The following is a 24,266-nucleotide window of genomic DNA, read 5'->3' as shown; positions in this document are numbered from 1 at the left end:
CTCTCAAATTGACACCATCCAATCAGCAATAGTTATTAGATTTGCCTTTTGCACCTCTTTCTTTACCAAAAGCACCAGAGGCTTGGCCCAAAAGAAGAATTATAAAGTGACGGCATTATATCGAAATTATAGAGCTTGGGAGGGCGAGCTACAAATGATTATTATACAAATTTACATAATAATTTCTCTATAACTCACATTTCATAACCCGCCCGCAATCCAAACGAGCCGGTAAAATTTTCTTACCTTTCTTCTTCGGTCTCCCGAGTGAAAGTTCTGATCCAACAGTAGAGGAGATCCTACGCAGTCCATTAACATTAACAGGAGCATCCCATAGATAACAATAAAATACGAATCAATATTCACCGCATTTCATTGTTCCAAGAATTAAGAAGCAAAGTACGAAGAGAAACAGATTCGCAAAAGTACAATAATATTAAACCATTGAACTGTTAAGAGACCCAACACATCACTTTATTGATCGAAATGGAAATAGGTTTCGACTCGACTCACACTGCGAGTACGAAATAAGATTCATAGGCTAAGTAGCAACCGCCGACCTGACTACATAATGGACTCAACGACCCGAACTTTATTGCATTAACAACTGGAAATAAAAATGGTACTATTAACTATTTCTCTTCGACTTCCTCGTCCTCACTCCAACAGCACTTCAGAATGGACCTGGGGGACCCACAGCAGCTTCCAGCAGCCCTAGCAAACCTTGCATAGACGACCGAGCCGTTCTTCCCGAGCTCCTCACGAGTTGTTACTTCAGCTCCGTACCCCTTCAGAGCAAGCTGAGAGATCTCTGCTCCCACATTCGCACAAGTCGACTCAGAGTGCAGAGCCACGGAGAACTCAGATGGCTCAAAGCAGGCCAAGACCCTTTCGAACAGGTTTCCGAGCCCCAACACCTTCAAGTCATAGCCAACAGCCTCGAAGCTTGCATAGCTAAAGCCGTCCTCTGGTGTCACGTGAATAGTGGAGATCGCTCCTCCCTCAATGGAATTCATGGAGTAGCCACAAGGATCAAAGTCAAAATCGCATATCTCGGACTCAGGGAGAATCTTCCTGATGCCTGAAGCTTCAGTCATGACCTTGGCAGAGCAAGAATTCTCCTTGAAAAACACAGCTGCCTTCTTATTGTCCAAACCAGTCATGCACATCTCGAGAGTATAAACCGGGTTGTTGCAGCTTGCCTCTTTCTCTGCAGTGGCAGAGTAGACGTGCCATTTCTGGGTTTCGTCGGGAGAGCCCATCAAATATGCCTTGCTTCCGAATCCAAGGTTTCCAAAATGCTTATCAAGGAGAGCTACTTCCTCCGAGAAGCTGCGGTGTGGGAAAGACTGCGCTCCAGGAAATATGAAGCTTCCGCGAGTATACATGACCGACTTCACCGACAGGGATAGAGAATTGGCCAGTTCAAGGATGGCTGGGATGGCAAAGAGGAGCTTCGTGGTTCCACAGGTTTTGATAATGATCTTGTAAGGGTACACAAAGAGGCTGGATTCTGACAGGACATAAGAGTCAAGATATTCGTTGGACAGCGATGAAACGATCGTGCACTCAGCTGGTTTCAGAATCTCATCGATTTGAGATCTGGAAAGAGCTCGGAGGCCCATGCCCCCAGGATCGGCAAAGATGCTGGGCTCGAAAAATGTCAGCTCGAGCCTCTTCTCATATCCTTCGAATCCAATTGCAGAAACCGGCAAGGCCATCTTGCCTCAAGGAAGGAGATGCGACTACTGAGGGCGAGTTGAAAGAGAGATCGAGGAAGATCGAAGGAAGAGCAAAAGAAAAAGCAAGCAGTTTTTTTTTTTTTTTCGGCGGCTGAAGAAAACTAATCTACTACCCCGGAAATCTCAGGATGGCTTGCGGACGCAGTTGGAGTACGCAGCAGATCTGAACTTCTTGATTCCACCGTGTGGCCTGACGTCTTCAATGCTGTAACCGAGAGGAGCTTCGTAGAATAAGGATTTACTACTGCTAGACTTCTTCTTCCCACCTTTAGACTCCATTAGGTCATTCAGTCTGAACCTGTATTGGGTAAAAAGAAATCATTAGCACAGCCGAATTGCAACAGATAACAAAGCATTAGTTAATAGATTCGATTTCATAAGGTTCCTAAACCTAAACATAGATTCAAGACGAGGCACAAAGACATCACCTTGACAAGAACAAGATACAACAACAAAATAAAATTATAAAATTATAATATCTTGTTAAAAAAGGAGGGAAATTTATCAAAACGGCAACAATGGGCATATGATAAACAATAATTTAAAAGGAATAGTCACGGCTACGATCTTCTAATCGCATCACTTCATCGAAAAACAAAGACAAAATCATGTCAACGATAATTTCATAACGAATCAATGAACGAGTCACAATAAATCGAGAAACTTCCAACACGCAATCTATGATACACAACAATGAGGCGCTTACAATTATAAGATCTGTTCAAGGAGCGCACGTACGCCTCTACAACCGCCGCCGCTAGCTCAGATTAACCCTAAGGCCAAATCAACGGAATCAACAATATCAGACCAAACGAAAACACGTATCTGAAACTCGAAAGCAAAACCGAGAACGCTGAATGAGAGACTCACCGATGAGAATCCGAAAACCGTACGAGCACTTGAATGATTGAAAGAGAGAGAGAGCGAGGAGAAGCGCTCAATCTAGAACCGAAACCCTAGAAATCTTTGAGGCTGAGCGGAGGCGGAGAGAGCAGGGAGCTATCGGATTTACCTCGCAGGGGTTGGCGATGATGTTAGGGGAGGGGTGGGGTTTATATAGGTGGAGAGGATACGTGTCGGGCACCCTGCCAAGCGTATTTATGAAATTACCATATTATCCCTGATACGAAATATGTTGCTATTTATTGATGGCATATCGGTTATTCTGGCCAAAATTTGCTCTCTCCGTGGCCTCTGATTTCTTGGCGAGCCTCCAGCCATTCATTTTTCAATTATTTACCGTTTTGCCCTTACAAATTATTTTCTTTATTACCCTTCGGCTCGTGTGAAATTTACTCGGTGTCGCTTCAGTCGCAATTCTGGAATCGTGTATATATCAATCATACGCATCGCACCTTTCGTCTTATAAAATGATAATTGCATCTTCCATACGCATTTTCCCGATAATACTTTCCGACTTGTATTCTAAGGGAAATATTGATTGCAGATTTATCCAATAAAAAATATATTGATTGCAGAAGTGGAAAAGATGGAGATAATGGCAACTGGGTCCCTAGGAGGTGTGTTTTTGGGGGGGGGGTGCAAGAATCGGATTCCCTTGGCCACCACGGAGTTTTTCTTCCCTTTTTTTTTTTTGGGTAAAAGTAAAACACCACAGAGATATTAGCGGCAGAGGATATATATTTATTATAAAAAGATGCCAATTTTTACGGTGAAAATCCATCTTTTCTTAAATTTTGAAAAAAGAAGAAGAATATTTTATTTAAAAAAATAAATAAACAACTAAAATTTGAGATGCCAATTGTGTGATGGATAGAGAGCGAAGCTTCGGGGTGGCACGGCTGGGTGAGCTGTTTGGCAGCTATAATTATTATTATTATTATTATTATTTCTTCTTTTTTTCGACTGAACTTTAGTTTCCTTTTCCCACTTTGTTTTGCTTGATGCGTTGCAAATAGGGCCAGCTTCTGGTCCCATCTAGCCAATTCATTTTCGTACTCACAATTGATGAATGATTGATCCCTTTTATCGAGTTTGTTCAATTTTATTTGACTACTACTAAAGTTGCTGCGCTGTCCACGTCATGGGATCGATGCTTGTCGCCGTGCATTGCATGGCGGCGGGTTCAGTAGGCACAGACTTTTTTGACGATTAAGCAATTTCATACTTCAAATATATCAAGATCATCGCATGTTTAACTCTATAAAATAATGATTGTTTTATTTTCTAGAATTAGAGTAATGGAATATTTTGGGTTTCATTCGAATAGACTCACTTCCAATAGATAATGTTTTCATAAGAGGCTCGTTACTAAAAAGATGCGGGAGTATACAACAATGATATGTGATTTTTTTCTCTAGATATCGTGGAATAAATTATAAGCAGAAATCTTTAATGTGATTTTTTTCAAAGAGTAAAGATAGACAAAGGATTTAGGAAAATCACTATCTACGAGTGCAAAAATGAAAAATGCCTAATTATAGTACGGGGTTCGTTTTCGTACATTTATATATATATATATATATATATATTTTATACATTCACTTTCATATATTTCTATATTATTTCTTATTGTAATTATTTACAAATTTAAAACACCATTTTTTATTAAAAATATTATTTATGCTTATTAATTTTTAGATTTTAAATAATAATCTTCAATAAGTTTAGTTAAAAGTTCAAGTAAATTAATAGTTTAATTATAATTTGAATTTTGAAACTAATCGTCTTAATTGATATGCGTCATACACTTAAATTAATTGTTGATATGGAGTTATCACATATTTTAAATTTAGATATTACAGTACAAATTTGTTTTGTATTTTTTTCTAAATAGTGTATATGAAATAATTATATAAAATGACATAGTTATAGCAAATATTTAATTTTATTCCGTATATATTAAAGTGTGTTCATAAAGTAAAAATAAAAATGGTTTTCAAATTTAATATTTGTGAGAACATAATTTTTTAACATAGAGTATTTTTTACTATAAAAAATTTTGTAATTCATCACGATAATATATTTCAAATTACTTATTGCTAAAACTAATAGGAATATTAAAAGACGATTTATGAAAAATATAATTTCATAATTAAAAAAATATTTGAGTTTTTTGGTAATCTGGGGGCGAAATTTTTTTGAGTTTTTTGGTAATCTGGGGGCGAAAAATATTTGAGTTAATATGAAAAATATTAGACAATTCTATAAGAATTTTTTCATAATTTACCTTTTAGTTATAGTCTTGATATTAACATCAGATACACTTAATGTTACATATAAATACATTAATTTTCGACTTAACTTCTATAGTAAAATGAAAAATATTTTGTTAAAATTCAAAGTGGTTTTAGACATTTGACCAATTTACTGTAAATTCAAAATTTATAATCAACTTGTGAAAAATTATCACTAATATTAAATTATTCGTTAGTAAAGATTCGCATAAAATAAGTTCTTATTTTACAAAATTTTCTCCTCAATTTCATAGTAAAAAACAATTTGCTAGTTAATAAGTACCAATAAAGAAAATCTATTCTAACAATGAAAATGCAAATAAAAATGGATTTTCAAATTTAAGATTGTGAGAAAGTAATTTGTTTGTAGTTGGAATATTTATTTACAATTATTATTTTTTGCAATTCATCATGTTAAGAAGAATTTAAGGAAAATGTAATTTCATCATTAAGAAATAATATTTTATTTTAATATAAGAGATATTAGACAAGTACATAAAAATGAAAATTTCTCATATTTTTCCTTGTAACTTGCAGATATTAGATTATATACATGCATGCACACTCGGGGCATACAAAGGCACATATATATGTATATATAACAAAAATTACCATAAAAATTTAACGTGAGAAAATAAAATTTTATTAATTTTAAAATTACAATTATAATTCAATAAATCAAATTAAATTTCGTTCAGGTAGAATTTGAAATTCAATTAAGATGGTTTAGCAATCTCAAATTCTAAACTTATTTGAAGTAGCTTTAATATTAATTTACAGTTTAATTTTGAAATGATTATAAATGAAAAATATGAAATAATTACAAAATATAATCAAATAAAGCATATGAAAAGAATATCAGTTCTTACCGAAGAAAATAATGTCACCCAAAAAATATAAAGAAAGGTAAACTACTATTTATCTTATCAAGAAAGTAACATTCTTGGCATATTGAATATTAGGAGATAATATATAAATATATTATTTTCATTTGTAAATTATAATATATATTCTATAAGTACTTTTTATATTTTATTTCTATGCGATGAACAAAAATTGCTTATCCATCACTTATTATTAATTAATGTGTACTTTATACATTTACTTATTTTTTATTTATTAAAACAAAAGATCTCTTGGGAGACAATTACTTTTACCAAAAATTGTAAAGAACACTAAATATTATGATTTTTTTATTCTACCCTTAATTCAATAAGATTTTTCCTTATGTATTAACTCCTTTTTTTTTATGGACACTTTAGTATTAAGCTCAATTGCCCACAATTAATCCAATTTGAGCTGAGTTGACCCATAAGAAATAAAACTCTCCCAATATGAATTTTGTCCAAATTAATTTAAATTACTGATTTAATTTATTGATATATAATTTGTCTTACTCATAAAATAAAGCATTCTTAATCCAAATTACAAGTTTACAACTGTATAAATATGATAAGTTCTTAAGTAATAATTAAATATTGATTTGAGACATCGTGTAAATGAACTATAGCTGATAAGATTTTACAAAGTTATCAGCAGAGAAATTTCTTAAACAAAGCTTATATATAATTTGTCTTACTCGTAAAAGAAGACATTCTTAATCTAAATGACAAGTTTACAACTGTATAAATATGATAAGTTTTTAAATAATAATTAAATATGATTTAAAATATTATGTAAGTGAACAATAGTTGATAAGATCAGTTGATAAGATTTTAGAAAGATATCGGCCGAGAAATTTCTTAAACAAAAAACCACGCAGCGCTGGGCTTATAGGATCGTGCAATATAAAGATCCGAAGGACTATATCAATTAATGACGGTAAAATAATCGTTCTGTCTTTGCGTGGCTTATGACTCTCATTATTCAGTATTGTATACTCTACCTAGAAATAGCTTAGTATGGACGACACCTTGGAAACACTCAATTTACTCGTACTCAGTAAAGGACCATGACATCTAATTGATAACATCTCAACTGGCTGCCAATGCGGGTTTATTTCAAGAGCAAATCATATGTAGCAGTCACAATTGGGCCATTTCACGATAGACCAAACACTTTCCGAAGCCCATCACGCTCCGATGTCAAACTCAAAATTTTTCTCTCGGTTACAAGAGCACAGCAACCTCATACGAGGAAATAGAAAACCTAACTAGTAAAAAATACGGATAATATAATAATGAGAATCAAACTTGAAATCTTGATTACTAGCGATGTGGTATATGTGACTGCATTATATTTCTTTTCTCACATCAAACGCAAGGTTTAAACCCAAATTCGCCCAAAGATAGGACTGATCAGACAGTGACAAGTAAACATCAAATTCTGTTAATTAAGTTGGGTGCTTAGCAGCACGGAATAACGGCCGACAAAAGCAACGCGGCTAGCTTAATTAGATGGCGCAACCCCCACGAATTTCCTCTTTCTGTCCGTCCGTCCGTCTAATATGTTATTTATTTATAGCATGTATATTATATAGCTTCGTTAATAAGTAACAATTTCGTTAGTGGGGGGAAGTAACAATTTCATATATATGTTGATTGACGATATTAATAAGATGTTTTATGTGACATGTGAAACCTAAAATGTGGCACGTGGGTGTTTCTAAATGAAGTTGAACTCACTCTAAACAGATGTTCATCTCGGGTGATGAACATTCTAAACGGACTGAAAGTATATAATTTTTCGAGCTTTGCCATTGTTGAGGTATAACAAGCGCGATATGTAGCATTATCATGTTATAATGCAAAAGAAAAGGACCCATGAAAGAATGAAAATAACATGAGACAAACATTCGACGTGCATGCATCATTTTCGTCCAAGTACTTATTAATTAACGCAGGCAAGTATCTTTATCAAGTTTTCTGGAGCTCTTAATTGAAAGCTCAGTTTCTGACTCCCCACCCATAATTCTGTTAGGCGAATAACAAACGAATATAGAAGATGATCATGGCTTCGTTTCGTCAAATTACAAACACAAAAATGGAACTAGAAAGCTTCAAAATCACTACTTAAGGACCTCTTTTCTTTAAGGATGATAATTATTTTGGAACGTAAATTTCGATATAATAGAAGATATTTTCTTTCAAAATCAAGACAATATAGGCATACAGTCAGTCCATCGGAGGTAGTATACCAGGCTGGCATGTTATATATGCCACCTTAAGCAGCCTTAGTGCGCGTGCAGCGGTGGTTCGGACCTGTGTGCAGCTAGCCATTAGTATCGTAGATTACTGTTAACCGTATACATGAAAAGAAGAAGAGTGAAGCTTGACCAACAACTGTTATCTTTCACCCACTGGATCGAGGAGGTAGCTGAGCCAGTAGAAGTAGGCTTGCTGTATGGAGCCATCAACCACCCTAATTGACCACTTAACTACTCATTTGCTTAGTCTTCCCACCCTTCTCATAATCACTATAAATAATCTCTTGACTTGGTCTGATCTTTCAATTCACCCAGCAGATAAAAATCTCCATCCAATTTAACTAGATTTGAGCACCGCCTAACTCGAAACAGCTCTTCTCGAATAGACCGACAGAATGTGTTCCTTAACTTCCTTAACTTCCTTCATTTTCCAGTCTCCCCTGCTTATGTCCCGAGCCTTCTTCTTCTTTGCATTGAGCACCTTGTGGGCTGGTCTGCCCTACCAGGTCCTGTCAAAGCATGCAGGGGTCACCAGGCATTACCAGTTTGATGTAAGCAACTGACCTTTTAGACCGAGCGCGGTCAGCGTGTATTTAAAAAGAATTCTCCGGCTTTCTAGCTTTATTTCTCATTTAGGTCGACTTTTCTACGGATTTATTACCATTAATATGTTTCCCTATCAACTTCATTACTGTGTCTTGCCTTATTCCATGACATGTAATACTTTTTTTCACGTCGAGAGAAGCACTTTTGCCGCACGTGAACTCTCATTGTGTGATTCTGAACTGCTGTAATCGCAGATTAAGCTTCAAAACGTGACGAGATTGTGCCAAACCAAGAGCATTGTGACTGTTAATGGCCAATTTCCGGGGCCCCGGATCATAGCACGGGAAGGTGACAGGCTCCTCATCAAAGTGGTTAACCATGTCCAATACAATGTCACCATCCACTGGTACGAAACAAGCAAAGAAATCTTGTTATATTCCCGTGTACAGTTGAAGCTGATCTTGAGCTACATCGAATCATGACAGGCACGGAATCCGCCAGCTGAGGAGCGGATGGGCTGATGGGCCAGCATACATAACGCAGTGCCCAATTCAGACCGGCCAATCCTACCTCTACAACTTTACGGTTTCGGGGCAGAGAGGGACGCTGTTCTGGCACGCTCACATTTCATGGTTAAGGGCGACTCTCTACGGACCCATCGTGATCCTCCCAAGGAAACATGTCCCCTACCCATTTCCTCAACCCTTCACGGAAGTCCCGATAGTCTTCGGTAAGTCTAGCTTCACTTATGACAGTGCAAGGAATTCCTTTTTCATTAGTCCTGGAACTCCGGAGGCTCTTGCTCCGATGCTGACAGTACATTTCGGTACAATGAACAAAAAAATGCAATGAAAATGAATCGAGTTACGACAATTCCGTCGGTGCCTAAGATGAGCCTTTTCTGCATAAATGAATGTTGCAGGGGAATGGTGGAAAGCAGACACTGAGACAATCATAAACCAAGCAATGCAGAGTGGAGGAGCCCCTAACATCTCTGATGCTTACACCATTAATGGCCTCCCAGGACCCCTCTACAATTGCTCGTCAAAAGGTAATTATTTCGACCGATGGATTTCTTTGATCGAGATGCCCGGTTGGTGAATACTGAAACTATGTCACTTTTTTCTACCAGATGTGTTCAAGCTCAAGGTGAAGCCCGGCAAGACGTACCTCCTCCGTCTCATCAATGCTGCTCTCAATGACGAGCTCTTCTTCCGCATTGCAAACCACTCGCTCACCGTGGTCGAGGCCGACGCGGCCTACGTGAAGCCCTTCAAGACCGACACGGTGCTGATCACCCCGGGGCAGACCACCAACGTCCTCCTAAGGGCCATGCCACGGGCCCCCAATGCCACCTTTGTTATGGCGGCCCACCCATATGCCACCGGCCCAGCTGCCTTTGACAACACGACTGTCACTGGATTCCTCGAGTACGAGCGTCCGAAATCCTTGAAGGCCAAGAGCCGGAAGCTCCCTCTCCTCAGGCCCAAGCTCCCAAAGTTCAATGATACGGCATATTCCATGAAGTTCAACCGCAAGATCCGCAGCCTGGCCAGTGCGAAGTTCCCCGCGAAAGTGCCGCAGAAAGTGGACCGGAGGTTCTTCTTCACAGTGAGCCTAGGCCTACGCCCATGCCCTGAAAATCAGACCTGCCAAGGGCCCAACAACACCAAGCTGGCAGCCTCAGTGAACAACGTGTCCTTTGTTTTGCCTAACACGGCACTCCTTCAGGCCCACTTCTTCAACAAATCGAAGGGGGTCTACACTCCCGACTTCCCATCAAACCCGCCAATCAAATTCAACTACACGGGCACGCCGCCCAAGAACATCATGGTGACAAGTGGCACCAAGGTGGTGGCGCTGCCGTTCAACACGAGCGTCGAGCTGGTGATGCAGGACACGAGCGTAATTGGGGCGGAGAGCCACCCGCTTCACCTCCATGGGTTCAACTTCTTTGTGATGGCCCAGGGGATCGGGAACTTCGACCCCAAAAATGATCCCGCTGAGTTCAACCTGGTGGACCCGGCGGAGAGGAACACGGTCGGGGTGCCTTCCGGGGGTTGGGTTGCCATCCGCTTCCTAGCAGACAATCCTGGTAAGTCTATAAAAAAAAAAAAAATCAACAGTAAATGCATATACTAAAATTTCTGTTAGCATCTTCTATATTCGTTTTGACGAATCTTTTTTTTTCTTGAATGCGTTTACAGGAGTATGGTTCATGCACTGTCACCTGGAGGTGCACACGAGCTGGGGACTGAAGATGGCATGGGTGGTGACGGACGGAAAGGGCCGGAAGCAAAAACTTCCACCCCCGCCGTCCGATCTTCCCAAGTGCTGACGATTGGCTTCGTAGAAAGAATGTTCATTTTTGTACTTCTCATCCTATCTTAGGTTCAATTCTTTATTTTCTTCGGAATTTTTGTATAAGCAATTTTGTATTGCAACTGTTTAGGCTCAAAACACTACATCAAGTGTAGAATTGTTTAGCCAGCTTCCATTCATGTTCTTACTCATCATATTTTTCATAGTGGGAAAATATTGTTTTGGTACGAGATTTATTCTTGAATTAATGCGCAGAATATTAAAAGGAAAAAAGAGAGAGAGAGAGAGAGAGAGAGAGAGAGAGAGAGAGAAGATAATCTGTGGTCTATAAAAGAAGCCGAGCAATTCCTCGAACTGCGGAGACATGATAGTCTTGTTTCCGAGCAGGCAAACTTTTTAAGTTCGATGAGAGATACAGAGAGGAGCTGCAATGTTGTGTTTGTTTTCGAAAAAATGTTCAACTCAATTTAACTCAACACCACTTATTTTTAATTCAACATCACAATTATTATTTTTTTATTTTTAAAATTTTTAAAATTATTTAATTTAATTTTTAATATTAAATTCTCTCAACTATTCATTACTTTTTCACAAATCAACAACACAATCATTACTTAATCATTATTTTCTTTCAATTATTTATTACTTTTTCATATTTTTTCTCATAATTCAACCATACAATCATTATAAACCAATTAAAACCAAAACTCAACTCAACTCTCAATCCAAACGCACTCTAAATGATTGGTATTCAGCGATACTGATCCTTAGATTACCTCAACCATGTGGTCCCGACGCATCGCTGTATCGAGTTGTTTTCTTGCCCCTTCAGAGAGATTTCTTAGGTATTCCAACAACAGAAGGAAGGGATCAAACAGCCGAGAATTTTCTGTTCCATAGCATTTGATTCTATGATGACGAGACGGCAGGACGGCTTTTCATTTTCGGTCGGTCGTTTTCGAAGTTACACTCTCGGTGTTGCATATCATATCTAGTCAGCCTATTCGCTACTGGGAGTTCCACTCGGTAACTTTGACAGCCACTAGGACGGAAAGAACCGAGGACAGGACTAATGCTTTCCGCTGATCAGGGAATTACTTACGTTTGGTACAGAGCAATGGGATGTTTTCGTGCAATAAGACAGCTACAATTTTACTGATGCTGTACTCACCTAATTTTCGTTACTTCGTTTGGCCCCGTATCGATTAAAGTTCTGCTTTATACGTCATACGAGCACCGAGGCTTGTCTGCGTTATGTATGTGACTGCAATACCAGTGAAAATTGGCAACCAACTTCTTGTTTGTTTCTTCAGAAATATTTTTGGTGTAGATTAATCCTCTTTTTCTTTTTTAATTTTATGTTGTGAATTATTCTATACTTAATCCATCTGAACCTATCGGTGATGAAGAGCTAAAGGAAATCGAAGATGATAATTCATTTCTTGAACTGATTAGATTTCTGCGGGTAGAGAATTTACAAACTTTCCATTTGATTCATAAATGGGTATGTTATTTACGTACTTATGAACACTTCATCAATACGGAGCGAGCCAATTCAATTATTCCCCTTTATTTTTGAACACCGGCCTTGGACGAATTCTTCGATCCTTCATAAAGCCGTCTTCGGACCAGACATCTTCAGATCAAAGAATTGCTGTCCTCAGTCTCCTCCAAAGCTCCTTCCTGTCAAAAGAAAAGAGGCAGGCATATTTGACGTTATGATCAACTCGTTAGGTTCTTCTGGTTTTTCATGTTCGTTCCAGCAGAAGCAGAAAGCTGAACGGCGTTTTCGAAAGTGTACCTCATGAGTTGCCTATCGAGGGTTGATGCAGATAAAAGGCCTCTGTTCTCCTCGGCCCTCCGCAATAGATAGGGCATGACCTGGTCTACAGGCCCAAAAGGCATGTACTTGCTTACTCGGAACCCGGCATTCTTCAGCCCAAATGAGAACGAATCCGCCATTCCGTATAGCTGTGCAAATTCGAGCCGGTGGTTCCCGCTGCTCATCCCCATATCCCTTGCCTTCATTGCCGCCAGTTGCCCTGTATCCATGGAACATTCGAGATCAATATTATTGGACTTGCTGTCGGACTTGTTCAATTAACATCACCTCGAAACATGTAAGGATACCGACCTGACTCGACATTGTGGGTGGCAAGGACGACTGCGCCCGACCCACCGGCAATCTTCTCGAGCATGAAGGAGGCGCAGTTGTTGAAGCAGTCATGGGTTTCCTGGAGGCTGTTGTGGATAGGGGACTCGTAGCCGAGGGAGTGTGCCAGCTTCGCCTCGGTCGTCATGTAGGCCCCGCGGACCAACTTGACGCCCATCAAGATCCCCATCTTCTGGGCAGCTTCGCTCTTCAAGAGCAACCTCTCCTTGGCGTCCTTGAGGTACGCCTGCAACGTCCCATAGATGATCGGCTCGTGCTTGTTGTGCTCCATTGCCGAGGAGTACGTGAAGTAGTCGATTGCAGGCTGGACTGCAGTGTACTCGGCATCGATGCAGAGGGGAATGTTATACTCCTCGCATTTCTTGCCAATCCTACGAAGCCTCTCCTGGGCAAGGAGGAGATTGGCCTCCTCCTGCGGTGTCAAAGGTTCGGGTTCTGCGGGAGTGTGGTACACAGGCGTCGAATCGGAGAGGATGGGGTAGGAGTAGTGCTTCCATGGAAGATGGAACTCGGGGTTCTTCTTCTGCCACCGCAACAGGTCGGCGACCCGCTGGAGCAGAGAGATCGGGCATATCGCCGTGATCTTTACTATCACAAAGCTCACCTAATACAACAAGAATCACATAAATTCGTAGAAACTAGTAAAAGCATTGAAGCTTTCAATACCCAATTGAATTTTCCAGAAGATTGATAGTTTTTCTTTTCCAAAAGATTCGGAGACTTGTAAGATTTTTCCTAGTCATGCGATTGGATAAGACTAAATTATTTTGTGTTATTTGTTGTATCATCACGCAACGCTTGCTCTCATCTAAATAAATTTTAAAAATAAATGGTTAAATTTAAGAAATATTTTAAGCCACTTCGAAAACTTATCTAGATAGAATTTTCAATCATAGACTATTAGAATATTAACATGAAACTAAATTTTTTAACCAAGAATGACGAAGAATGACGATATGTGAACATTATCTGTGGTGAGATCCATCATAAAAATCAGATATGCATCGGGGTTATTGCTCGAAAAGATTGACTGGAATTTATCGCAAGTTTCGGTAAGCTCGAGCATGATGAACTTGTTAAATATGGATACCTTACAGACAAATGAAAGAACAGAGGATTGATATAAAGCGAAAGATGGAAGTCGAGCAGATGTTGGGAAAAGCAGAGGGAGGAACTCACACAGCCCTGAGGAAGCGTTTTGGTCGATGCGACCGTCTGGAGGAAGGCCTCGAGGTTCTGATCACAAGACGGATTGTCCTCGGCGTCCTCCACCGCATAATCCAGCATCCCCCTGAGCCCGGCCTCATTCAGCTGCCTCACGGTCTCGGCCGCCTCGACAGTGTCCTCCCCTCCGCAAAAGTGCTTGTAGAACGTCCTCTTCACTGCCCCGATCACAATATCCCGTGCCGGCCCCGTTCCGGTGACCAGCCTCGATGTCATCACCTTGATGCCAAGATCCACCAGGGGATCCACGGCCGCGGCATGGAGGTTGGCCACCGAGTGGATGAGCCTCGTGGTGGGAACCGATGCGAAGAGCCTCCCTGGGTCACTGAGGTCGATCGGGGGAGATGGTCCGGTGGGAGCGGGCTCGTGCTTCTCCTCAAAGGCGGCGAATTGGCCAGGGACAGCAGCGGTGATGGAGGAGGGGACGGAGTTGAGGGGCCGGGCGAGAACGCGGATGTGGTCGACGAGGGTCTTCTTCGGAGAGGCGGCGATTCTTGTAGCCATCAACAGGGCAGACTCCTCCGAGGTTAAGCTGATGAATCTGATGGAGAAGAGAAAGATTGAATCTCTTTGTTAATCTCACGTTCTTGGCCGGTGAGAGAGAGAGAATCAATCTTTGATGCAAAGCAAGAGGCTATGCGTGTTATTTATAGGACGACAAGGGAGAGAGATTCCAAGGTAACGGACTAACGGTGTTAGTCGCCTCCTCGGAACCATAGCGGCGTTAGTGTCGGGAAATGGTGGCCGAGCTGACGTTGTAGTCAAAAGGGTATGCTCCCCCCCCTCCCCCAAGGTAACGGGAGAAGGCTAATTTGTTTCTGTGTCATTGCCTGTTTTAGTGATAATCCAAATTAAGTTTGTGAGACCCAGCACGTGATTGATTCGGATTATTCCTATCTCGAGCAGCGTGGAGTCATGTTGGTGCCACGTCCACCTTATTCTCATCTATCATCAGAAAAAAAAAAGAAGGTATTATCCTAAATAATAACATTATTATGGCTGGTCGGGATTCCAGTTTTTATTCATTGTGCTTTAATTAGTCGATTTTTTTTCGGTGAAATAAATAGTCGAATTGTGTTTGATCGTGTATCAAATTTTTCGAGTAGACATGAGGAATGACAAAAAAAGAAAGACACGCAGGATATTGTAAGTGAGAGTTCAATTTTTTCTCTTTTTCGGCGTGTATTATGAAATTCAGAGGCCCAATATGACTCAACTAGTTCAGTTCGAGCCGAGTCAGCTCTCTAAAAGGATAAAACTCTTTCGGCATTGATTTTTTCTATTCACAAGATCCTAATCTAACACTTTATTTACGTTGAACAAGTATCGAATCGTTTGAGCCAATCTATGTTAATAAGGTAGTGAGATTTCAAAAATTCTTTGGGAAGTTGTAATCAGCATGTCCTTATTTTTTTACAATTATTATTAGTATGGTTTATTAATTGGCAAGTTGTAATCAGCACGTCCTTATTTTTTCTACAATTATTATTATTATTATGGTTTATTAATTGGCAAGTTGTAATCAGCATGTCCTTATTTTTTCTACAATTATTTTTTTGACAATGGTAAACAAAAATACTTCCACACCCCATTTTTGGTTTTCCTTTTTGGAGAAATAATATAAGCCTACTATATCAAATTGACGAGCTTCTTGCCTAATATATATACATATATATATACGCATATGTCATATTGATGAGCTGGGCCTGGTAGTAGAATATTATATCACGCGCCCATACGGACACGTGGAGGACACGGTTGTATGGGCTACGAGTGAGGGGAGCTGGACATGGATGGGCTTACACGTCGCAGTGAGTCAGCATCCTCATCCAATCATCCTGACAGGAACTGCGCGAGTGGTACCCCACGCGCCGCGTGCGGCATGTGAAACTTGCGACCGGGCCAAGCGATTCCTCCGAGGAATCTTTTCACTGTTCACGAACTGGATTCCATTTGCTTACGTCACCATCGTCAAAAGCGGCTGGAATCTCGAATCCTTGGGAATCTCTCCCGCCCGACGGAATCTACCAAAAATAGAATTCGTTGGTTATTAGTCCATTTCTCCCTCCGACTCTTGAGAAGTTTTACTGCTTGCAAATTCGGTAGCCAATTTGATATGAACGCTTCACACTCGAACTAACTTTTCATCTCTCGCGCCGTGGCCTTCAAGTCCGTAATCGAATTGATAACAAGATTTTTCTTTATAAGCTGTAGCATTTTTAAAGAACGAAAAAGAGTTTGTCCGGCCGTACCCCGTCAATTGGGTATGGAAAATTATCCAAAGAAGCAATCATAAAGCTTCGTTCTTCCGCTTGTGGGAAATGCGCCCGACTTGTTTTGCTGATTAAGGTATAAGATAATATATAATTGCAGGCGCAATCAATTAATGAGCGATGTCTTGTGGATTGAGAAAAATAAAGGGGTTGGGTAAGGCTTACTGCTAAAATACCGGGGACTATGAGACATTCTCAAGGAGGGATGGACGGCTTCCTCGGAACCACAGAAAATCCCGTAAGTTCATCATAACTCGGAAGAGATCGACTAGCTATAGCCAAGAGTGAAAATAGGGAAATAAAAGACGCAAAAAACTCCATTTGAATATGACAATCTCACGAGCAATAAATAGCAAATAATCCTGGTCTTAAGGCTGAATTTTAACTTCCAAGCTTTTTTCTGGGATGGTGACAAGTGTGTTAACTTCCAAATCTCGCGTTTACATCCCCTGCCGCTTGGTCAGGCGATTCGAACTATAAATACACCCAAAGAAGCCCCGAGTAGATAACCGCAGCTCAAGTTATCGAATACACATCGATTCATATACATTTGAGATCTTGTAACTGAAGAAGCTAAGCCCAAAAGATGAACAACTCACAGAACATCAGTCACCAGGCCGGCCAGGCCAAGGGCCAGGCTCAGGTAAGCAGAAATTTTGCGTTAGCCATATGTTTTAGTTCAACCTGATATAGTCAATATCATCACACGAAGACTTTGAATCAATTCGATCCATCGGAGTTCTCATGATCGTCAGCTCATCTCTATGTGCAGGAGAAGTCCGGCCAGATGATGGATCAAGTCTCAAACACAGCGCAGTCGTTGAAGGAGTCCGTCCAGCAGGTCAGGAAAACGATTCTTCTACCTCTTATTTCATGTCAGTTTTATATATACCTGATGATATGCCATTCCATATTTTTTGTGGCCTAAAATGAAACACGGTACTGCATCGGAATGGATCATGACCGTTGACATCATCATGAAACCCGACCAAGCGAACTGCCGATTAATTGATGAGGACTTTTTCTGTTTTCCAGACGGGGCAGCAGATGAAGGCCAAGGCAGTGGACGCAGCCGATGCTGTCAAAAGCACCGTTGGAGCTCACAAATAAATACTCATAGTCATCAGCCACCTGAATTACCAATATGCCCCTTTCGTTACTCTTGTTATCCAGAATTCTTTTAATTAACAGTTAATTGAATTCTGGTGATTTTTTTTTAATATTCTCTTTTAGGAGTTCATAATCCACCCTTTTATGCGGTGATGATTCTTTCACTTTGTTCATGGGACTGTACGTTGTTATTTTCTTGTTGAAAATTAACAAGGGAAGCTCCAATAATATATCAGTTATTTAGTTATTTTCTCGGTTCAATTGTTTCTCTCTCGTCAAATTTACGAGATGTGAGCTCATACTACGTGCAATTTTACCTTGTTAATTGCATTTCATTCTGTTTCATTCCATTGGCTCCGTTTATCTCTTTCTTCTTAGATTTTATAACAAAATGTTTATTATTGTGTATATGCATGTGCTAAAAAGGAAGCAAGTTCACAGCATGTGGCTGATTTGAAAATTTATCTCCATGTATGAGACATTAATTACAATACAAGAACATCCCCAATAGATGTATGTACATAAAATTATCAAATTCTAAAATTTTCTCCCCCGAAAAATATAAATGCCTCTTTGAATTATTTTGTTAGTTGACTTTGCCCCATGATTTTCATACAAATTCCAGTAAAAATGAAAAAAAATTTAATGTACCCACTTATTTGAGAACGAAAGAATTCGTACATTACTTTTTTGAGTTTTGGAAATACTGAGGACTAGCAATAAATATCTCCTTCCATGAGCAGTTTTTCTTCTGTAGGATCCTCCAATTAGCAATTTGACCCTTTCATTTAACTAGTATTAGTGTGGACGGAAAAAAATTTGATAATTTGGATATACTATATTTTTTGTTATTTATTGTTGAAAAGATTTGAAAGTCAAATCTTCAGTTTAATTTTTCCTACACTGTGAAGAATGAAAAGAATTTAGTTGTCAAAGACAAGTCTCCGTAAATGTTCAAAAGAACAGATGTACGTGAACATTCTTATCTAATTTCAATAAATTTCATTTTATTGTATCATCGTTTATACAATAGAGCTTTATATTGTTAAGAAATATTGTCCCAAATGAAAAAAATTAAAGAAAAATTCACGGATTTATAAGAAATTGGGTACCGTTATCTATTGACTCGAGCTTGTTAGTTAAATATAAGCCCAATCGCTTGTAAGCTCCGTGAAAGTTTATACATATATTAATATTACGTCGATAATAGTTGTACGTATTGACCCTCAACAAAAATTGCTGGCTCCGTTCTTGATGTACAATTATATATAAGAGCATGATAATCTAACTTTGAGGATGTTTGTGACTTGGAGACATGAGTTTTTTCCTTCTACCATAAGATGGGACCTTTATTGTGGAAGTTAATTGGCACTGCAGGCTGCATTTTTGACATATCATCATCATCTCACTTGACACATATGCTAGTTGCTTGCATTCATATATCGGTATTTGTAAGCGCTTCGTTTATAATAAAATGTGGTGAGTGAGAACCATTAGAATTCTTACAATTAATAATATTATGGCAATTATTATGTGATTAGTATTTTATTCGCGACTTTATTGCATTCTAATTGATTATTTTCCACGTCATGTGACGATATGGGATTAGCAAAAAATTCTTCGAGGATATGTGTTGAGAGTATGTCAGGTAATCAATCTTTTATACCTGGATAAATTTGGTTTTTTTTTTCGCCTTTCTTTTTTGGGGGAAATGAAAGGAGCTCACAAGCATGTAGTAGTAGTGCACAATCACAAAGCCATAATGCAATTATATGGGAAGTATGCTGCTGTATGATGTATCCATCCAATATATAGTAATAAAATTTTATATATCTTTTTGTTTGGAGTTTTGCTGCTTTTCATTTTCTATTTTTATGCTCCACGTCATTCTATGATCAGATAGGATAAATGGATCATATCATACATGAAAACAAATAAACAGTCAAGTCTATATCTTAAGAGAATATGTTCCGTCTTCCACATATTCATTATTATTTAAATGCGAATATCTTTTTTAGAAAAAAACAAAGTTCATTGCTTTACAATTTATTTATAGAAACACTATTATATCTTATCATATGGTCTTTTTTTTGGGCCAACTTCAGTATTCTTCAATAAGGCTCCATTTAGTCAAGAAAAAAAGAAAAAAAAAAGAAAAAGAAACAATAAGCCCAAATGGTTTGTGGAACTGATTCTACGTCCATCCACTTTACACGTTCTCCAAATTCTTAAAATTTTTAAAACAACCCCAAATGTTTTTTACTTTTTGAAAAGAGCCCCAACCCACTCTCTCTCTCATCTCCCCGACTCTGAATCAGTCTCTGCAACCTCTCAACCTCTCTCTTCGTGTCAGTCCACCGAATCCCTCCGCCTCCTGCCCCACTGGCCTCAGACGAACAATCCCCTCAGTGATTCGTGTTCCTTGGCTGCCTCGAAGTTCTCTATGAAGACATACATTTTGAGATAAAGAGGTAGGTAGGTTCGCAACCGTGGAGTTGAAGTAGCCCGGTTCCACGACCACGGAGGAAGTCGTCGGAGTGGGTCGACCACCGTCTGCTGCCGATGTCTTTGGATTCGAGCAATTAGATCTTCTTCCCTGTGCCCCCCCAATTCCCCCCTTTCCATTAGTTGCGCCCAGTTCTCATCTAGGTACCCGCCTGGCCCGGGCCACTGCCAATTGCTCAAAGTTCGTACATTTCGGCAATCTGACGCTACTGTCTTGCTCTATAGTAACTGAGGAAAATGGCATCGATGCTCTTGTCTATCTTCTGCATTCCATTTCGATCGCCCCCAAGTTTCTATGTCGTCTCTGTCGTAGTACATGCATGTATTGTTGGTTTGGTTGTCTTATTTCCTTCGGGGTAATCTGGAGTTCCTATATCTTCGACTGCTTGCTTTTATGCGAGTTCTAGCTCATCTGGTGACGACCCTTTTCGGAGTTAGTCTGGATCCTTGTCAGATTATCCTGTGTCGTTGTGATTTCAAGCCAATATTTTCGAGGGTGTAGTTTTTTTTTTTAATGTTCTTGAGCTCTTTTTGATGTAATTTGGCTTCCAGAATATTTTGATATGAGCAAATTGAAGGGTTGCAGAGGCACTTTCCTTTAACTTGTAGTTCTTGCTTGGATAACTCTCCTTAATTAAAGCTTTTCGAAGTTAACATGAGTATTGATGACGATTTAATTAAAAAGCTTTTGCGCCGTGCTTAACCTATTCATGTATAGAAATTGATCCATTTTCTTGATTTGGATCTGTTTTCTGTTTCGGAAAAAAACATAGCAGCCAAGCATGGAATGGCGTGATGTGTTTAGCCTTTTCTTTTTCTTCCTGTTACACATCCTGTCATTGATTGCTATAAGTCTGTAACTCTATGCCGACTGTAAGCAAGTACAAGAACTCAACTTTATGCTTGTATAGTGCATCTGACCAGAGCTTTTATTTGTTCAAGTGCCCAAGCAAGGTATTTTGAAATTACAAGAGTGATCATAATTCATAATCTAATCTGCGTTGCAGTTTTCAATTTTGACCAGAAGCTAAAGCCAGTTTAAGTACGTGTGACTGTACGAGAAGACATGGGGAATCCTGAGCAGCCCAAGCGAAGAGTTGCCTTTGTTCTGATTGATGGGTTGGGAGATGTGTCAATCCCGCGTTTTGGTTACAAGACTCCTCTTGAAGTAGCTAAAGTGCCCAACTTGGATGCAATTGCCTCTGCAGGAGTTAACGGGCTCATGGACCCTGTGGAGGTGGGATTAGGCTGTGGAAGTGACACTGCCCATCTTTCTTTGCTGGGCTACGACCCAAGAGTCTACTATCGTGGTCGAGGTGCCTTTGAGTCCATGGGAGCAGGGTTGGCAATGTCTCCTGGTGATATTGCATTCAAGGTACATTTGTACTTCAGTTTTTTCCTCTTCTGTCCCCCGTTCTCATTGAGGATGAATGTTGTTTTTGACTTCATACTATCATGTTTTTCTTTGCGGAGCTTGCTTTTGTTGGGCTGATCTTTGAAAAAGTATATAGACTGGAATAGATGGATAGCTAGAATTTTGATCGGCTGCTATTTACCCTTGAGGGATACCTTGCAAATTTTTGTTAGGATAGTTGTAGTGTATCTGGTCATGGGAGTTTAGGATAAGTCTGTTCCTCAAATCTTGAAACCTTTCCATCTATTTTGTAGAGTTGCTGCTGCCTCTTACATAAAATGACCTAGTGTTATTTTCTGATATCTAGTCGAATTTCGCGACATTGGATGAGAAAACTGGAATAGTTGTCAGTAGGAGGGCTGACCGACATTTCGAAGAAGAAGGGCCCATCCTCTGCGCAGCACTTGATGGAATGAAGATTCCATCTTTTCCCGAATATGAAGTCAGAGTAAGGTATATATATTATTTTTCCCTTGAAAGTAGTCACTGCCTCCTTATCCACTTTGTCATAGACTACGTAATTTTATTAACTAGATGTTGAAATTCTTTACCAAATTTTGTTTGAGCTGGAGCTCTGAAAACATTTGAACCTGTTCTTTGTTTTCTGATAGGTATGCAACTGAGCACAGGTGTGGAGTTGTTGTAAAAGGGCCAAAATTAAGTGGAAACATATCAGGAACCGATCCGCTGAAAGACAATCGTTCACTCCTGCAAGTTCAACCTTTAGATAATTCAGAAGAAGGGAAGCGTACAGCCACTCTTGTTAATGAGTTGTCCCGGGAGATTTCGCGGATTCTAGTCTCTCACCCGCTTAATGCGAAAAGAGCAGCTGAGGGGAAGAACATTGCAAATGTCGTTCTTTTACGAGGTTGTGGTATAAGAATTGAGGTAAGTCCTCAGATCCTGAGGTCTGGTTCTTTCGAAGCTCATTAATTAAATCATCAGAGTTTTATATCTTCACGTCTTCTTAAAGTATGGAATATTGAATTTCAGGTCCCTCAATTTGTAGAGAAACACGGGCTCTGGCCTTGCATGGTGGCCCCCACTAAAATTATTGCTGGTTTAGGCCTGTCGCTTGGTATTGACATTCTTGAAGCTCCTGGAGCCACTGGAGATTACAGAACACTCTTGACTTCCAAGGCGTTAGCTATTTCTCGGGCTCTGTCAGCTCCTCTCAATCCTTGTCCCAATGTTTTCATACCAGGGGAGGATGAACATAAACCTGGGCGACCGAGTGGCTACGATTTCGCGTTTCTTCATATCAAGGTCAGCAGGCTTACGTGCTTTTTAGTTCCTTTGGTTGCTGAACCATTTATTATGGACGCAATTAGATGTTCCTGTTCAAAAAGAAATGAACAGAAATTGGTGGATGCATTGATTGCATATATAGCTCAGAAAATACAATGGATAAATAATGTGAGATTGTCTGATCCTGTACGGTCGAGCCTATCAAATCATTGATCCTAGACTTGCCTGACCAATATCTGTCCACTGTACAAACTATGCTTGATTTTGATGTGGCTTTGTAGTTTCTACTTTCTAGCAATTCGGGCTTTAAGGAAAATCGGAGCCTTAACATGGTTTTACAGTACCGGTTCTGCTTCCCATCTTGACAACTCATGTTACTGTTTCTGTTGCTTCTATTCCGTGTTTTTGCTGGTATAATCTGTTGTTATCAAAAGTCATCTTGTATATGAGAAAATATTCAAGCATGGTTTAGATATTTTTTTTTTTCCATAAGCTATGTCTAATGTTGATAACTTGATATTGAGTCAGAGTAAATGTCATTGTCTATTCTATTTGTATTTATCTACCCCGTGTTTACCATGGGTTCCATGCTTCTTGTACACCATCTGGAGTACCTTCGTACCAGTTTAAGCTTGTAGGGAAACTGGTGTTTCGATGGTTATTAAGTGTTAAGGTTGCTGCTGCAGGCCATAGACGATGCTGGTCATGACAAAGCAACCGTCTTTAAAGTGAAAGGACTGGAGTGTGTGGATCGAGCCATAGGACAACTAGCAAAATTCCTGTGGGAGGCAGAGTCAACTGGGAATTTCAAGTACGCACTATGCGTCACAGGCGACCACTCCACGCCGGTCGAGTACGGTGACCACAGCTTTGAGCCTGTCCCATTCACTTTGTGCTGGTTGAGGGATTTTGTTGAGGCAGTGGGCGGCGAGACTGTTCTTGAACAGATTTCCTCTGACCCATTTCCTCTTCCAGCCGTCAAGACGGGTGAGGACCTTAAAGAAGATCTAGAAGGAGACGAACGAAAACCACGAGTCAAGTCTTTCACGGGCGACTCTGTGGCAGAGTTCAATGAGATAGCAGCTGCGAGGGGATGTCTTGGGCGGTTTCCGGGAGGGCAGATGATGGGTATAATTAAGTCGTTTCTTGAATTAGATCTGTAATAAAACATATCCCTATCCTGACCTGACAAGGGGGCCTTGATCTAACAAAATTTTGGCAATAAAGGCTCTCAATGGTTTCTTTCTTCACATTTTAATTGGAAAATCACGCGATCTATGGAAACAGAGATATATCACCTTTTTCATTTTGTATCATTTTCCTTTCATTGTAATTAAAGTGTTTCACAGCCAAGTAACACTGTTTCC

At 39.6% G+C, this 24,266-nt stretch overlaps 5 protein-coding genes across 9 annotated transcripts; 3 read left to right on the top strand and 2 right to left on the bottom strand.

The window, feature by feature from the left end:
- Positions 1-416: 416 nt before the first annotated feature.
- LOC116205511 (S-adenosylmethionine decarboxylase proenzyme-like) lies at positions 417-2,781 on the bottom strand. Of its 2 annotated transcripts, XM_031538140.1 has the most exons (3): positions 2,613-2,781; positions 2,449-2,515; positions 417-2,040 (listed from the first exon to the last, which is right to left on the bottom strand). In XM_031538140.1, exon 3 carries the CDS (start codon positions 1,719-1,721, stop codon positions 633-635), a length of 1,089 nt encoding a protein of 362 aa, XP_031394000.1. In that variant the 5' UTR covers positions 1,722-2,040; positions 2,449-2,515; positions 2,613-2,781; the 3' UTR covers positions 417-632. The 2 variants fall into 2 exon arrangements, with proteins under 2 accessions (XP_031394000.1, XP_031394001.1); XM_031538141.1 differs by lacking the exon at positions 2,449-2,515.
- Positions 2,782-8,374: 5,593 nt separating this feature from the next.
- On the top strand, positions 8,375-11,182 carry LOC116205510 (laccase-4-like). The gene is made up of 6 exons (XM_031538139.1): positions 8,375-8,635; positions 8,885-9,036; positions 9,116-9,360; positions 9,553-9,681; positions 9,763-10,725; positions 10,838-11,182. The coding sequence occupies exons 1-6, from the start codon at positions 8,480-8,482 to the stop codon at positions 10,966-10,968; spliced, it is 1,776 nt and encodes a 591-aa protein (XP_031393999.1). The 5' UTR covers positions 8,375-8,479; the 3' UTR covers positions 10,969-11,182.
- A 1,198-nt stretch (positions 11,183-12,380) lies between these two features.
- Positions 12,381-14,984, bottom strand: LOC116205509 (proline dehydrogenase 2, mitochondrial-like). The gene is made up of 4 exons (XM_031538137.1): positions 14,305-14,984; positions 13,087-13,729; positions 12,754-12,994; positions 12,381-12,635 (listed from the first exon to the last, which is right to left on the bottom strand). Exons 1-4 carry the CDS (start codon positions 14,851-14,853, stop codon positions 12,596-12,598), a joined length of 1,473 nt encoding a protein of 490 aa, XP_031393997.1. The 5' UTR covers positions 14,854-14,984; the 3' UTR covers positions 12,381-12,595.
- Positions 14,985-17,022: 2,038 nt separating this feature from the next.
- LOC116205508 (stress-induced protein KIN2) lies at positions 17,023-17,993 on the top strand. Its single transcript, XM_031538136.1, has 3 exons — positions 17,023-17,265; positions 17,395-17,463; positions 17,658-17,993. The coding sequence occupies exons 1-3, from the start codon at positions 17,209-17,211 to the stop codon at positions 17,730-17,732; spliced, it is 201 nt and encodes a 66-aa protein (XP_031393996.1). The 5' UTR covers positions 17,023-17,208; the 3' UTR covers positions 17,733-17,993.
- Positions 17,994-20,020: 2,027 nt separating this feature from the next.
- LOC116205505 (probable 2,3-bisphosphoglycerate-independent phosphoglycerate mutase) lies at positions 20,021-24,151 on the top strand. 4 transcript variants are annotated; one of them, XM_031538134.1, is made up of 6 exons: positions 20,021-20,381; positions 21,262-21,612; positions 21,959-22,104; positions 22,263-22,539; positions 22,645-22,917; positions 23,586-24,151. In XM_031538134.1, the coding sequence occupies exons 2-6, from the start codon at positions 21,304-21,306 to the stop codon at positions 24,060-24,062; spliced, it is 1,482 nt and encodes a 493-aa protein (XP_031393994.1). In that variant the 5' UTR covers positions 20,021-20,381; positions 21,262-21,303; the 3' UTR covers positions 24,063-24,151. The 4 variants fall into 4 exon arrangements, with proteins under 4 accessions (XP_031393994.1, XP_031393993.1, XP_031393991.1 ...); XM_031538133.1 differs by having other exon boundaries at positions 20,021-20,418; XM_031538131.1 differs by having other exon boundaries at positions 20,022-20,381; positions 21,245-21,612.
- Positions 24,152-24,266: the final 115 nt, after the last annotated feature.

The sequence above is a fragment of the Punica granatum genome, chromosome 4 (genome assembly GCF_007655135.1).
Source record: "Punica granatum isolate Tunisia-2019 chromosome 4, ASM765513v2, whole genome shotgun sequence".
In the NCBI taxonomy this organism is placed as follows: domain Eukaryota; kingdom Viridiplantae; phylum Streptophyta; class Magnoliopsida; order Myrtales; family Lythraceae; genus Punica; species Punica granatum.
The sequence above is the reverse complement of the archived record's forward strand: the minus strand, read 5'-3'. Positions and strand labels throughout refer to the sequence as shown.

What these genes read in the sequence shown, in the direction of transcription:
- LOC116205511 (XM_031538140.1), bottom strand. Translation starts at nt 1,721, where the DNA reads ATGGCCTTGCCGGTTTCTGCAATTGGATTCGAAGGATATGAGAAGAGG.
- LOC116205510 (XM_031538139.1), top strand. Translation starts at nt 8,480, where the DNA reads ATGTGTTCCTTAACTTCCTTAACTTCCTTCATTTTCCAGTCTCCCCTG. An exon ending in CCAGGCATTACCAGTTTGAT is followed by an intron (nt 8,636 to 8,884) that starts GTAAGCAACTGA and finishes CTGTAATCGCAG; the next exon opens with ATTAAGCTTCAAAACGTGAC. An exon ending in CTTCCTAGCAGACAATCCTG is followed by an intron (nt 10,726 to 10,837) that starts GTAAGTCTATAA and finishes ATGCGTTTACAG; the next exon opens with GAGTATGGTTCATGCACTGT.
- LOC116205509 (XM_031538137.1), bottom strand. Translation starts at nt 14,853, where the DNA reads ATGGCTACAAGAATCGCCGCCTCTCCGAAGAAGACCCTCGTCGACCAC. An exon ending in AAACGCTTCCTCAGGGCTGT is followed by an intron (nt 13,730 to 14,304) that starts GTGAGTTCCTCC and finishes TTGTTGTATTAG; the next exon opens with GTGAGCTTTGTGATAGTAAA. An exon ending in CACCCACAATGTCGAGTCAG is followed by an intron (nt 12,995 to 13,086) that starts GTCGGTATCCTT and finishes CCATGGATACAG; the next exon opens with GGCAACTGGCGGCAATGAAG.
- LOC116205508 (XM_031538136.1), top strand. Translation starts at nt 17,209, where the DNA reads ATGAACAACTCACAGAACATCAGTCACCAGGCCGGCCAGGCCAAGGGC. An exon ending in AGGCCAAGGGCCAGGCTCAG is followed by an intron (nt 17,266 to 17,394) that starts GTAAGCAGAAAT and finishes CTCTATGTGCAG; the next exon opens with GAGAAGTCCGGCCAGATGAT. An exon ending in TGAAGGAGTCCGTCCAGCAG is followed by an intron (nt 17,464 to 17,657) that starts GTCAGGAAAACG and finishes TCTGTTTTCCAG; the next exon opens with ACGGGGCAGCAGATGAAGGC.
- LOC116205505 (XM_031538134.1), top strand. Translation starts at nt 21,304, where the DNA reads ATGGGGAATCCTGAGCAGCCCAAGCGAAGAGTTGCCTTTGTTCTGATT. An exon ending in GTTGTGGTATAAGAATTGAG is followed by an intron (nt 22,540 to 22,644) that starts GTAAGTCCTCAG and finishes ATTGAATTTCAG; the next exon opens with GTCCCTCAATTTGTAGAGAA. An exon ending in TCGCGTTTCTTCATATCAAG is followed by an intron (nt 22,918 to 23,585) that starts GTCAGCAGGCTT and finishes TTGCTGCTGCAG; the next exon opens with GCCATAGACGATGCTGGTCA.